The following is a 12,700-nucleotide window of genomic DNA, read 5'->3' as shown; positions in this document are numbered from 1 at the left end:
CATAAGGTGAAACAGACAAATGTATACAGAAACTATTGTCTCTTAATTCAGAAGTTTGTTAGGGAAATAAACAATGCCTTCTCATCAACTCCACACCTACCTGTGACTAATAACACCAGCATCTGCCAGCAGTTCAAATATTCGTACTAGCTGTACTCGTAAAATATCTCGACGCCTGCGTCGTTTCATATTCTGTTCAGTGGAAAAATACAAAATTACATGGAGCAGTGGAATAAATAAGGATAATATCAGTTGGGCCATAGGGACACAAAGAGAGTCATGACTCCACTCATGTCGGTACCACTACAGCTTTCAGTAGTGAGTCACAGACTTTTTTTATTTAAACAGTTAACAGATTTACTGTACAATTTTAATGGACTAGATAACGGGTCACATTCATTCCTTGTGTAACCTCTCAGACTTCCATGAAGAACACTATTATTTACTTCTTCAACTGGGTACAATGGAAAAGTATTGCTCCATGATTTAGATTGTTAAGAGAGAGTGATTCAGTTATGGGCTTCTGTAATAACATGTCGTAAATCATCAGAGCACACATTAAAATAAAAAAGAATGAAAATAGGAGAGTTTTGGTCTGATTTACTTTATAATGCTTTTTGAATATCTCAGTTTCTACAGGGCTTGAACTGAGCAGGGACTAGCTGGAGTAAGAGGGACAGGTGGAAACTGTTACCCTAACTAAAATAGGTTGTTTAGAGTCAGATTTTGCCCCCACACCAATCCCTGGGACTACTTGTGGAATAAGGAAAAGGGTCAGATGTTGGCCTTCAACAAAGCTAACAATCTTTTAGAACCAAGCTCTGCCTCCCTTACTCACATGAGTAGCACCATACTCTGCCAGAAGTCCCATTTAAATCAATGGGACAACTCAGCCTGAGTAGCAATGGCAGAATCCAGGTCTCAGATTGTAAACTCTTCAAGGGGGGCAGTTATATTAAAATTTGTGTCTTATATAGCAAACACGTTGTGAAGAAAAGAAGGAAAACAATTACTCTCATTGTTTACCATTTGATCCCAATGGTAACTTTTAGTTCTAAATATAGTACAGTCTACTTATTCCAATGATGTGCCAATTGAACTCAAACCACTAAGTTATACATGAATAACACCACATGAATAAAGTTCTCTGAAATTAAATTTGACATGATCTTCTGTAATAGTATATTGCATCTTTACATTTCACCCCACCATACTGTAAAGTACAGACGTGTAAAGACTGGCATTTGTATGACTAGCATAGGTAAATGTAGGACTTTGAAAAAAATGCATTATGGCACACAGTTGTGTGACTGGATGTTCCTATCAGCTATACTTAAAATATAAAATTCAGAGCAAATGATCAAAAATAAAACAGTTATTATCTAGGATACCTATCAATTGTCTTTTACTCTGTGTTCATACAGCACCTACCACACTGGGGTCTTGATGCTTATTAAGGACTTTCAGCACTATCATAGAACAAATAATGCACTGTTTTGTGTCATCTTTTTGTTTTCCTTTGAATATACTGACATCCAGGCTCACTGCAGGTTAAAAGCACTTGTTTGGTTCCACACTTCAATATGTACCATACATACTGGTGATATGCTATCCATCAGAGAAGCCTTGTTCATAGGGCTGGAAGAGGTCAGGTAAGTTCATGTTTTCTCCAAAAATTGTCCTAGTTAGATAAACCATATTTTTCTCACTCCTATGTGCAGTGCACACTGAGCCTCTCTGACTGATGGGATCTCACCAACACAACATTCTGAGCAAAAGCAAACAGACTGCATTTGACTTGGATACCGGGACATAAAAAATAAGGTGGAAAAAATATTTTAAACTATTGTCTATTACTAACAAAATTACTGTGGCAAGTACTTCAGTACATAGTTCTAAAGTTAAGGATTTGATTTAAAAAAATAATTAATATATATGCAAGTTACCTTGAAAGGAATAAAAAAAGTTTTGACAATTTTAGTTATTTATTTAAGCTACATTATTTTATGTTAGCCATCGCCATTAGAGAACAGATAGTAATATTTTTCTACGATGTTTGTGGAAAAATAGTTATATGATCCTGAGCACAAATAAAAATATCCTTATTACCTCTGGTCTTCTTTCAAGTGCTTCCTTAATTATAGGATGTAATTCTTCTATTAGTTCCCTGGATAAAAATGATAGACCAATCACTGAATTAGTAGTGAAGAAGCAAAATGTCTTACAGAAACAAATGTTGTAAAACTCATATTAAAAATGAAAATATTTCTAGTTTTGCTTTCATTGACAGTGACATTATGAAACAAATTAATATTTAAAAGACAGGACACAGACTTTGCTAATAAGGAAGACAGAACATCAATCTGACATTTCTCAAACTAATAATAACCGAAAAGGAATTTACCATCTATTACAACACCAGTATCTGAGACAGCACAGTATAACAAGCAGCCCCCAGACTTCAGATTTGGTGGCATGTGGCCCGACACTTGTTATTAATAGAATCCCCGCTAGTTCATAGCACTGAGAATATGGACAGTCTGATACCCTTGATGAGTCCTTGAATAGAAAATGACTGATCTGTATTCTGCTACAATCTAAGAAGATGTTTGAAAGAATGGCTTTATCTTGGTCAGATGGTAGCATAGCACTTTCTTATATCTAGACTATAGGCCAATCATCCCTGGTAGTGAAAGGGGTTTGGGCAAGCTGACTGATTCTGGAAGAAGTCAGGGACCAATTTAGATAAGAATTTGGGGTGATGACAAATTATGGCCTTATTTTTATGGAATATAGTAAACAATGCCCCAGCCATTAATGCCTGGATCTTTCAAACTCTCCAGGCTCCCAAAGAAGAATAAATATGTAAAATAGAGTCTTTAGAAAAATCTTGTCACTATAAGATGAAAGAATTCAGGAGAGACCTGTCATTGTGAAGAAAATGCCAAAATCACAAACTGGCGCACACACACACGGAGTTGAAAGAGAGACCAGGTCATTCAAGGTGAAACTGGTAGTTCAGAACAAAGGGAACAGATGACTGGAAGAAGAAGATATTTACTGTCTTGCCCAGATGGAGAACCATTTCCATTTCAAACAGTAGGAGTTTCTGGTGGAAGGTTTCCTGTTCTCCAGCAGAAGTTTCTGGACTTACCCAATGCAATCATGTCCAAAATGCTCAACAGCCAGTTTCTGAGCCTCAGCTCAGGAATCAATGTACAGAATCTGGCTCTACTCCTAGTGCAGATCTACTGAGCTGTGTGGAACTAAAGATTAAAGGATCAAAAACCAAGTGAAGTAAGTCAGAGTGCCATAACTGAAGGGGCCATGCTCAGGTTACAAGAAACACCATGATGCTTTCTCATCTGCTTTTCTGCAGCAATTTGTAATAAGAAATATTGGAGGGAAAGCACAGATAAATATATGACTGGAGCAATGCATCTATTAAAGATTTCAGACGTCTCCCTCCTGAAGCAGAATTGCTTGCACTTAATATTGCGTTCTGTGGCAAACAAGTCCATTCCATAGTCCATCATGCAAGCAGAGTACTGGTCATCGTCAGTTTGAGGGAATCTCTCCTTCTGGGTGCTTAACTTCCTGTGGTGGCTGTTTTCTTCTTCTGGAAGATGGAGAATTGCAAGGGTGACATGGTGATTGACATGAGTTCAAAAATTTCATGGCTTCCTGATCCAGAAGCATTGAGCCCACTTTCCACTGCAAATTGATATAATACAGAATGGTTGTATAGTCTGTTAAAATCTGAAGAGAGGTGACCTTTGGTTGCAGAATTTCTTGCACGATGGCTAGACGAGTCTTAATTCCATAAGAATAGCTATACTGAATCAGACCATCCAGTCCAGTATCCTGTCTTCTGACCATGGCCAGAAGGAATAAGCAGGTCACAGCAATTATTGAGGGATCCATCCCCTGTCATCCAGTTCCAGTTTCATGCATTCATAGGTTAGGGACACCTAGAGTATGGGGTTGCGTCCCTGACCATCTTGACTTATAGCCACTGATATACCTATTCTCCATGAACTTATCTAATTTTTTTAAAAACCCAATTATACTTTTGGCCTTCACAACATCCCATGACAAAGAGTTCCACAGTTTGACTTGGTGTTATGTGAAGAAGTATTCCTTATAATTGTTTTAAACCTGCAACCTATTAATTTCATTGGGTGACATCTGGTTCTTGTATTATGTAAAGGCATAAATAACACTTCCTTAATTCACTTTCTCCACACCATTCAGTTTTATAGACCTCTATAATATCCTCCCTTAATCATCTCTTTTGTAAGCTGAAAAGTCCAAGTCTTTTTAATCCTCCTCGTATAGAAGTTGTTTCATATCCTAATCATTCATTAGGATATGAAACAAAGTGCCACAAAGTGATTGTTTATTCCTATTGCCTCCTCTTCTTCATTCTCTGTACCTTTTCCAATTCTAAAACATCTTTTTTGAGATGGGGTGACCGGAACTAAACTCAGTATTCAAGGTGCGGGCATACCATAAAGTACTATGGATTTATATAGTGGTATAATATTTTCTGTATTATCTATCCCTTTCCTAATGGTTCTGTTAGCTTAGATGCCCTTAGCTTACCACTTAGATGGTACAAAATGTTTCTTTGTCTTCTACAGAGCAGGGGGTGCAAGTGGCTGGTGTATGCCAGACCATCTCAGCTGGCTCTAAATATAGCCTCATTGATAAGAAGTGCCACCGTGCTAGTGCCAGCACTCTGGATGATATCTAGCAAATTGTGAGTGGAGTCCTGGATTTCCTCTAGAGGGACTGGAGTGCATCCACAATTCTTCTCAGAATCCATCCACAATCCTTCCTCTAGAGGGACTGGAGTGCATCCACAATCCACTCTGGTGGTGATGGTGAGGCTGGTGCAACTGCCTCCTCAGGAGATGAGGATAGTGCCACAAAGTGATTGTTTATTCCTATTGCTCCTCTTCTTCATATTGCTCCTGAGATAACTATGGTTTATCTCAACGAGGCAATCTCTCTCTGAACTCTTGCTCTGATCCCCTGAACTCAGGGGTCTCAAATATAGGTCCAGGAATCCTAATAGGACAAGTAGAAGAAAGGATGTGGCCCCATGGAGAGTTTACCTAATTGTCCTGCACTAGATATGTCATGTGGAAGGAAAGAGGGAGGAGTCTTGCAGAACCTGAAACCCCTATATGGGCTACTCTTGTGCCTCAGTGCAGACAAGGGAGTCAGAGTCTTTATCTGGAGTTCATCCAAGGAATGTGTATCCTCATATACCATAATTGGAGCTAATGGTACTGGATGCCTGGTAGAGCAGTGGTTCTCAATCAGGGGTCTGGGGCTGCCTGGGGGGCCATAAGTAGGTTTCAGGGGGTCTGCCAAGAGGGCTGGCATTAGACTTGCTGGGGCCCAGGGCAGAAAGCTGAAAGCAGAAAGACTTCAGCACCAGGGCTCCAAGCTCCACCACCCAGGGCTAAAGCCAAAGCCTGAGCAACTTAGCTTCACGGGGTCCCCTGTGGTGTGGGGCACCGAGCAACTGCCCTGCTTGCTACCCCCTAACCCTGGACCTGGCTTTTATATGCAGAAAAAACAGTTGTTGTGGCACACGTGGGCCGTGGAGTTTTTACAGCATGCTGTTGGGGGGGTGGGGGGGGAAGCGTGGCGTGCACCACTCAAAAAGAAAAAGGTTGAGAACCCTATGGTAGAGTCTTAGCTGGTTGACAGTATCGGTGAATGCTGCACCAAAGGAGTGGGTACGTGTCTCGTGATCACTGGTTATGACGATATCAGTGATGTCCAGGTCATATAGAATGTAGTACCCAGCGTTAGAAGATAGGGAGTCGGAAGGGCTTCTGCTTCTTGGTGGATCCGATGGTGTCTATTTAGGTTAGATCGGGGGAGCTGATACTGCAGAATCCTCCTTTTACCATGAGATGGTATTGCTGGTATAGTCAGCAGTCATTGCCTTCCTCATCTTGCTGGGGCCACTTACTTCAGAGCACTCTTGGCTCTCAGTGCTAACAGTGCAGATTCATGCTCCCTGTCTGCTCCTGACACACCTGTACCAGAGCATGGAGTCTCACCACATCTGAATGTACGGGATTAAGTCCTCTTCTTAGATGAGGACTTGGGAGCTGTTTTTTGCTTGTTTTTTATGCAAGTGTTTGCTCACACTCTCCTTCCATCTGCGCTGTCTGCTGGGGTCTTCAGTTGTGACCTCCAATGATCCAGAGTCAGGGAGTAGTGTACTCAGAAGGGCACGTCTTAATGCCTCCAGCCAATGTACAGGGGGGTCTGATAGCTCAGGGTTGCTGGACTGGGGTCTCAAAGAGGACTACATCAAGAAAATTCAGAGCAAGAATACTCAAATGTCAAGTCCGAGAGAGAAAGGCATGACAAATATTGCACTTGGAGGGAATATGTGACTCCCAAAACCAACATAAACAAGTATTGTGGAACTTACTAACCAGGAAGACCAGGGACAGGCCATGCATGACTTAATGCCAAGGATCTTGGTCATGCTTCATATCCCAGGAACCTCCAGACCTCTGCTAAGACTAACTGACTGACAAAGAGTAAAACTAAATTAACTATAAGACAAAGGAGAACTATTTACAACAAACCTGAACTGGAAGCAGGAATGCTAGCAAAGCTGCAGACATTGGAAGAATTCTGTCTCAGAGCACGAACAGTAGAAAGGAACTGAACAGGTGGTCAGTCCACACCACTCCTTATGCCTTCAGTTTGGAGCACAAAGGTGCAGGTGCAGACAAAAGGATGCTCCTAGTAAAAAATCTTCCAGCCTCAGGTGCATGGAGCAGATACACACATCGAATAAAATACATATAGAGGAGCATCACTCGAAGAAGGAGGGCCCATTTTGCTGCTTTGATTTATTGGCTTAGTCAATTCTCTATGAGTATTTTTTGCTGCTGGAGGCTCATAATTTATGAATGTAAATTTAATTAACAGTTAGGGTGCTGAGAGCTTTTTGTATTGATGGTTTTTATTGTTATTTAAATATAAAAAACAAACGTCAAATATCACAGGAGGCACAGTGAGCTGTAGGACCATGTAACTGAGATGAGGAAATGTACTGTTCTAACCCAAAACTACAGCAACAACTACTGACTGACCTTGAGAGCTAGTGTGATTTGGGCTTCAAGTGCAGTCTGTGTATCTATTATTTCAATATCTAGCAACCTTTGTCACACGTCTAACGGCTAACAAACAGGATCTATTCATTGGAGTTTTCAAGCCTGTTGGATATTTCTTTGTGTGTGGTTTTTAAAAGTTAAACTGAAATCAGAGTTCAGAACACTTTCATGATCAATTAGCAATAAAATGGTTAGAGCACAAAAATTACCTAAAAGCTCCTGGATTGGTCCTGCCAAGTCCCAGCACAAGGGATTCTGTAATTTCCATGCTCTCAGAGCGCATCATTGGAACTATGTGCTTAAACAAGGATGAAGGGGACGGACTGCCAATAATCTGAAGGAGAAAACAGAATATTTTTTCTAGAAAGTAGTTATACAGTATCCAGCTGGTAGCATTAAAAAAAGTTTAATTTTATTTTAAATTATTTCCAAACTGAGAAGTTACTTGAAATAGTTATTATGAAAGGGAAACTTTTGCTCTAAACCAGTAACAAGAGTCTCTCTGCATCATATTTTCATATCTTTATTAGGATGTTTTGTCCTTCCCTCACTTGTACAAATCTCATTTTCATTTGTAGACTGATACTTCTGGTTTTATATCAGGGTTTCTTTCTTGAGAGGATTAGCATAGAAACAAACATCTCCTCTACTTCTTTGGAATACAGGATCTCTCATATTGCATAAGGCTCCAGACCAAGTGCACAGGTTTCAGTGACCTCCATAATATTGACATTATCTTCTTCCAGGCTGTACCTTTCGCCTGGAAAGCACCTCAAAAACCTGTCAAGCTGATACCTTTCCCTCATTCAAATCCCTCCTAAAAACTCACTGTGACACAGAAATCTCTTGTTGCCATCTGACAGAGGACCCAGGATGCATAAGGATTACAGGGATTCCTGGGTGTTTGGTATCTACATACTAGATCACCAAAGTATGTCATGTAAGGTCTCTACTGAAAGCCCATGTCACGTCAGCCCTCATAATCATTGTGAAATGTTATGTAAAGATAATAGGTAAGGAGCTATGTATAGATACTGAAAATTATGTTCTTAAGGTCTGTGATTTGGGGCTGGTCACCATAAGGTGAGAAGCATGATTCTTTCAGGCATGAAACGTTTATGTGTCTGTCTACAAGTAAATTGCGTATTGTATGGTTCACAATGGAGACCCATTTACAGTCGAGTCAAATGCTAACCAAGGGATTGTGAAATCTTTCAATGAGGAAATCTACAGGAAGAAATAAACCAGCAGGAGGGAGTCCTATTTACAAGTGATTTTTGTATTATAACTGTAGGTACAGAGCCGGTCTGCATCCTGTACTGAGGGGACCAGCTGAGAGTGTGGCTTGTTTTGTGAAAATGGGATCACAGTATAGCTGGCTGAAAAATGCTGGTAAGTAATACTAGGTTCTAGAATGCATGTTATGATCTTATTTTATATGTAACCCTTTGTTTAATATTTCCATCTACTTGCTATTACCAGAATCTCTCTTTTTTTTGGTTAAATAAAGTCCTTATTTTCACTATAAACATATCAAAGTGCTGTGTGTTTAGCGGAGTGGTGATCCTGAGGTAAAACAGGTAAACTGGCATGTACTATTCCTTTGGGAGTACTGAATCTGTGAATTCTGTGAGTGCCCAGTGAAACAGAAGCTGGACACTCCAGGGGGATGTCCGTAGGACTTGGGGTTGGAGTGTACACCTGTAAAAAGAAAGTGGGGCCTGAGGACACCTAGAAGGCAGTGCTTGTGTGGCCAAAGGCTGGAGGTGTTGGGGAACTGACCCACAGCAAGCACAGACAAGGCTTCTTCACACTAAAGACAGGTGATAGTTAGGTGTCTCACTATTCTGAATACTCCCAGCAAGCATCGCTCTCACTTCAACTGTAAAGTCTATAAAAAATTAACTTATTAATTTTCATTATCATCAAATATAAAGATTTTATTCACAACAAAGAGGACATGCAGTAACCACATCAGAGCATAATCTTTTTTATGTAACTTTCCTTTTCCCTTCCTGTCCCCATCATGTTTATTCTTTTTCTCACTGGCTGTATCATATCTAGGTTCTAAACTCTTTGTTGCAGGGAAATACACCTATTTGCTTTGTGACGGACCAGGCACATCAGTAGCGAGCAAGAAGGGCGGACTATAGAATATACATTGACAACACATCTTGAAGAACCACCATTAGTACAAGGTAAGCAACCATTTCTTCTTTTCCAAGTGTGTGTCCATATATATTCCACTGTCTGTGACTCACAAGCAGTGACCTAGATCACTGTAGGTGAGTTCAAGAGTCTACCTGAACGGTAATTGCAAGACAGCCTTCCCAATGTGGGCATCAGATCTTGATGCTGTCTCTATAGACCACTGTTGGGTAAATGCTCTATGTATCTCTATTATTGAAACATTTCTCAAGAAGGTTGTAGAAGCTGCTTGAGCTCTCACACTGTGGACAGTAATCCTCAATGGTGGGTCTAACTTGGCTATTTCATAGCATAACTTAATACACATAGAAATCCAATTAAAAAATCTCTGCTTTATATAGCCTGACCTTTCATCCTATCTTGAGATAAGCTATAAACAATCTAGGGGACACCCTAACTAGCTTAGTCCTGTCAAGGTAGACGGAGAGTGCCCTAAGTAAATGTACGGTGTAAAGCTAGCTCCTTCTTTGTTGAATGTGGACTGAGAAAGACTACAGACAGATAAATTAGCTGGTAGAGATGAAAGTCAGTCAGAGACTATCTTTGGTAATAATGGCAGATAAAATCTCAAAGTCATTCTGCCTTTAAAAAATATAGTGTACTGAGGTCTTATCATGAGTGCTTGTTTTTCTGCCACCCTTCCAGCAGATGTTATTGATACTAGAAAGTTGAATAGATGAAAGAAGGAATATGTTTCTTAGGGCCCAAGAGGTGGCCCCATCAAACCCATCAGAACAATGTTAGATCCCAAGGAAGCGGAGGTCTCCTGACTGAGGGATACATCAGCATAAGGCTTTTCAGCAAGCTCTGAGAGGGAGTTTGGGTGCAGGAGCGGGCTCTGGGCTGGATCAGAGTGTTGGGGTGCAGGGTGTGGGCTCTGAGAGGGAGTTTGGGTGCAGGAGGAGGTACAGGATGCTGGCTCTGGGGGGGGGGTCAGGGCTGCAGCTTGGGGTGCAGGAGGGAGCTCAGGGCTGGGGTGCGGCCTCCTGCTGAGGAGCACTTACCTCCGGCGACTCCCAGTCGGCAGTGCAGCATGGCTGTCGCTACGGCAGGCTCCCCTACCCCAGCTCCACACTGCTCCCAGAAGGGGCCAACATGTCCCTGCAGCTCCGGGAGGGTGTGGGAGGCACATGGTTCCACGCGCTGCCCCTCTGTAAGCACCACCCCCACAGCTCCTATTCGCCACAGCTCCCCGTTTCCAACCAATGGGAGCTGCGGAGGCAGTGCTTGCAGGCAGGAGCAGAGCATGGAGGAAGACCCCGCCCCATGGGCCACATGGCTGTTTCCGGGAGCAGCGTGGGGCTGAGGTACGCAGGGAGCCTGCCTTAGCAGCAGCCCCACCACACCACCAGAGTTTGCAATCGACTGGGAGATCCTCTAGGATCAACCAGTTGATCATGATCGACAAGTTGGTGACCACTGCCCTATAGCAACCTACTCACCACAGATACCAATTGAAATTTCTATAGCAAACCACAAGTCTCTTCTGCTCACTATGTTAGTGGTAAAGAAAGTTGAAGAGAACGTTCAAGCATTAAAGAAAATTAGAGGCTAGCATTACGATTTCCAGTTTTTTCCTGGTGATTCAGAAACTTTTAGGGAGAGCCTTCTTCAGATCTGCCAGCCAGGTACTGAGCTCTCAATACAAAGTACCAGATGAAATAAACTTAGTTAACAAGTCAATCTTTCTCAAAATTGTACTCTAGCATTTTTTTTAAATGGAATTTTTACAGCCACTGTCCATCCATTGTAATGGATTTCTTTTTAACAACTCAGGTTATGGCAGAGGCCACTAGCAGTCAAATAATTCCTTTGACTACACCTACACAGCCTGTGGATAGGGAATAGTTGGTCTGTAATGCAGCTGTATTCAGGGCTCTTACCTAATGTTCTCCAAGTCATTACAGGTAGAGAGCATTTTTTTCTACCTTTTCCCTTAGGAGGGAAAATGCACTATGGGAGTTTTGCTGACTATCTAAATCACATTTTTATATTGGGTTAAGTAAAGTACCTTAAACTTCTATGATGAGAAATTCCCAATTCTGCAAGGCAAACTCCTTGGATTAAGAGGGCCTTGGATGTTTTACTGTATTTGCCATTTTTAGAGGAAGAAGGTAAACCTTCTGGGGACCTATGCTCTGGCTCCATGTGGAGTCTCAAAGAACTTTAAGTTCCTGTCAATGGGTGCCCTCCTCCCAACTAGGGAAGAGGTCCTGGTAACAGAAGGAACAAAATAAGAAGCTCCCTGCCAGGGAAGAAATGTGCTCTACAATCCAAAAACTGCCTTCCTCTTCTCTTTAGGGGAAGCCACCATGTTGAAAAACTTTTAAGAACAAAAAGATCCATATCTGATGCAAAACAAAGCAAAAAGATGACGGGCGTCTCTGGTTGGGGAAAACACTGAAAAGTGTCAAAATCCTGAAAAGTAGATTGATTCAATCACTGGAATGAGATTAATTTATTAGCCTAAAACTGCAGAATTCTACCTGCCCATTTGCTTGAAGACATAACTCTTTAAAGATAAATAAAGTATCAACTTTTTTCATCATCATCAGAGCAGACTTTATGCCTTGACAATTTTGGCAAGATTTAGCTTTAGATTAAGGGAGGTTAAGCAGAAAAAAATAGGTATAATTTGCTGATATGTCCCATTTCATTGTTTTTTATTTGACAAAAGCAAGGTGGTAGTAGCATAACAATGTTTTTTCATAAATCAGAAAAGCATTTTGAAATAGGGGATGTGCTGTAAGTCTTAAACATTTTTATGTTACTGAAATATTCAGAGCCACTCAGAAAATGTTGAAAGAACCTACTTTTGAATCAATGCTATAACCACTGTCAGGAGTGGACGCCAGCGTCTCAGGAGGGGAACATCTCACAGAACCTGCAGATGTGGAAGAGGATGTGGAAGTTGCTGCACTGCAGCAAAGAATCAGGTAATTTCTCCAGAGCCCAATATATGAATCACTACTTGTAGTAGTATTTACTTTCTTGGCATTGATAGGGCTGCTATAAAAAGAAAAAAATAGGTGGAAAAATAACACAAATTTAGAAAATGCAATTTACACACTTCATTTTATTCTCCGCTGAATTTTATTTTTTAAATTGTGTATATGCCCTTACGTGTGATCCTTAACATTATATTCTCTACTCTGATTTAATTAGTGAAGGCTGGTGCTATACAGCAAATTGAACTATAAAAAATATGCATTATTGCTAATATACATCACTGCTAAAGTACAATATAGTCAAAAGGCATGAATTAATCTTTACAGCATACTATTTCTCCTCTAAACCCAATCATTTCATTTAATTTTCTGTTGTTAATATTAAAG

General features: G+C 40.9%; 1 protein-coding gene across 8 annotated transcripts in view; it reads right to left on the bottom strand.

The window, feature by feature from the left end:
* LOC144930508 (protein furry homolog-like) overlaps positions 1-12,700 on the bottom strand; it is a 224,732-nt gene that overhangs the window by 152,384 nt on the left and 59,648 nt on the right. For all 8 annotated transcript variants that reach the window (XM_078852557.1, XM_078852551.1, XM_078852555.1 and 5 more), the window contains 4 exons: positions 12,179-12,374; positions 7,367-7,491; positions 2,110-2,167; positions 101-192 (listed from right to left, as the gene is read on the bottom strand). In XM_078852557.1, the coding sequence (XP_078708683.1) occupies positions 101-192; positions 2,110-2,167; positions 7,367-7,491; positions 12,179-12,374 (471 nt within the window). The remainder of the gene's footprint in view (positions 1-100; positions 193-2,109; positions 2,168-7,366; positions 7,492-12,178; positions 12,375-12,700) is intronic.

Source organism: Lepidochelys kempii, chromosome 4 (assembly GCF_965140285.1).
Source record: "Lepidochelys kempii isolate rLepKem1 chromosome 4, rLepKem1.hap1, whole genome shotgun sequence".
Lineage (NCBI taxonomy): Eukaryota > Metazoa > Chordata > Testudines > Cheloniidae > Lepidochelys > Lepidochelys kempii.
Note: the sequence above shows the minus strand (reverse complement) of the source record. Positions and strands in the feature narration are given on the sequence as shown.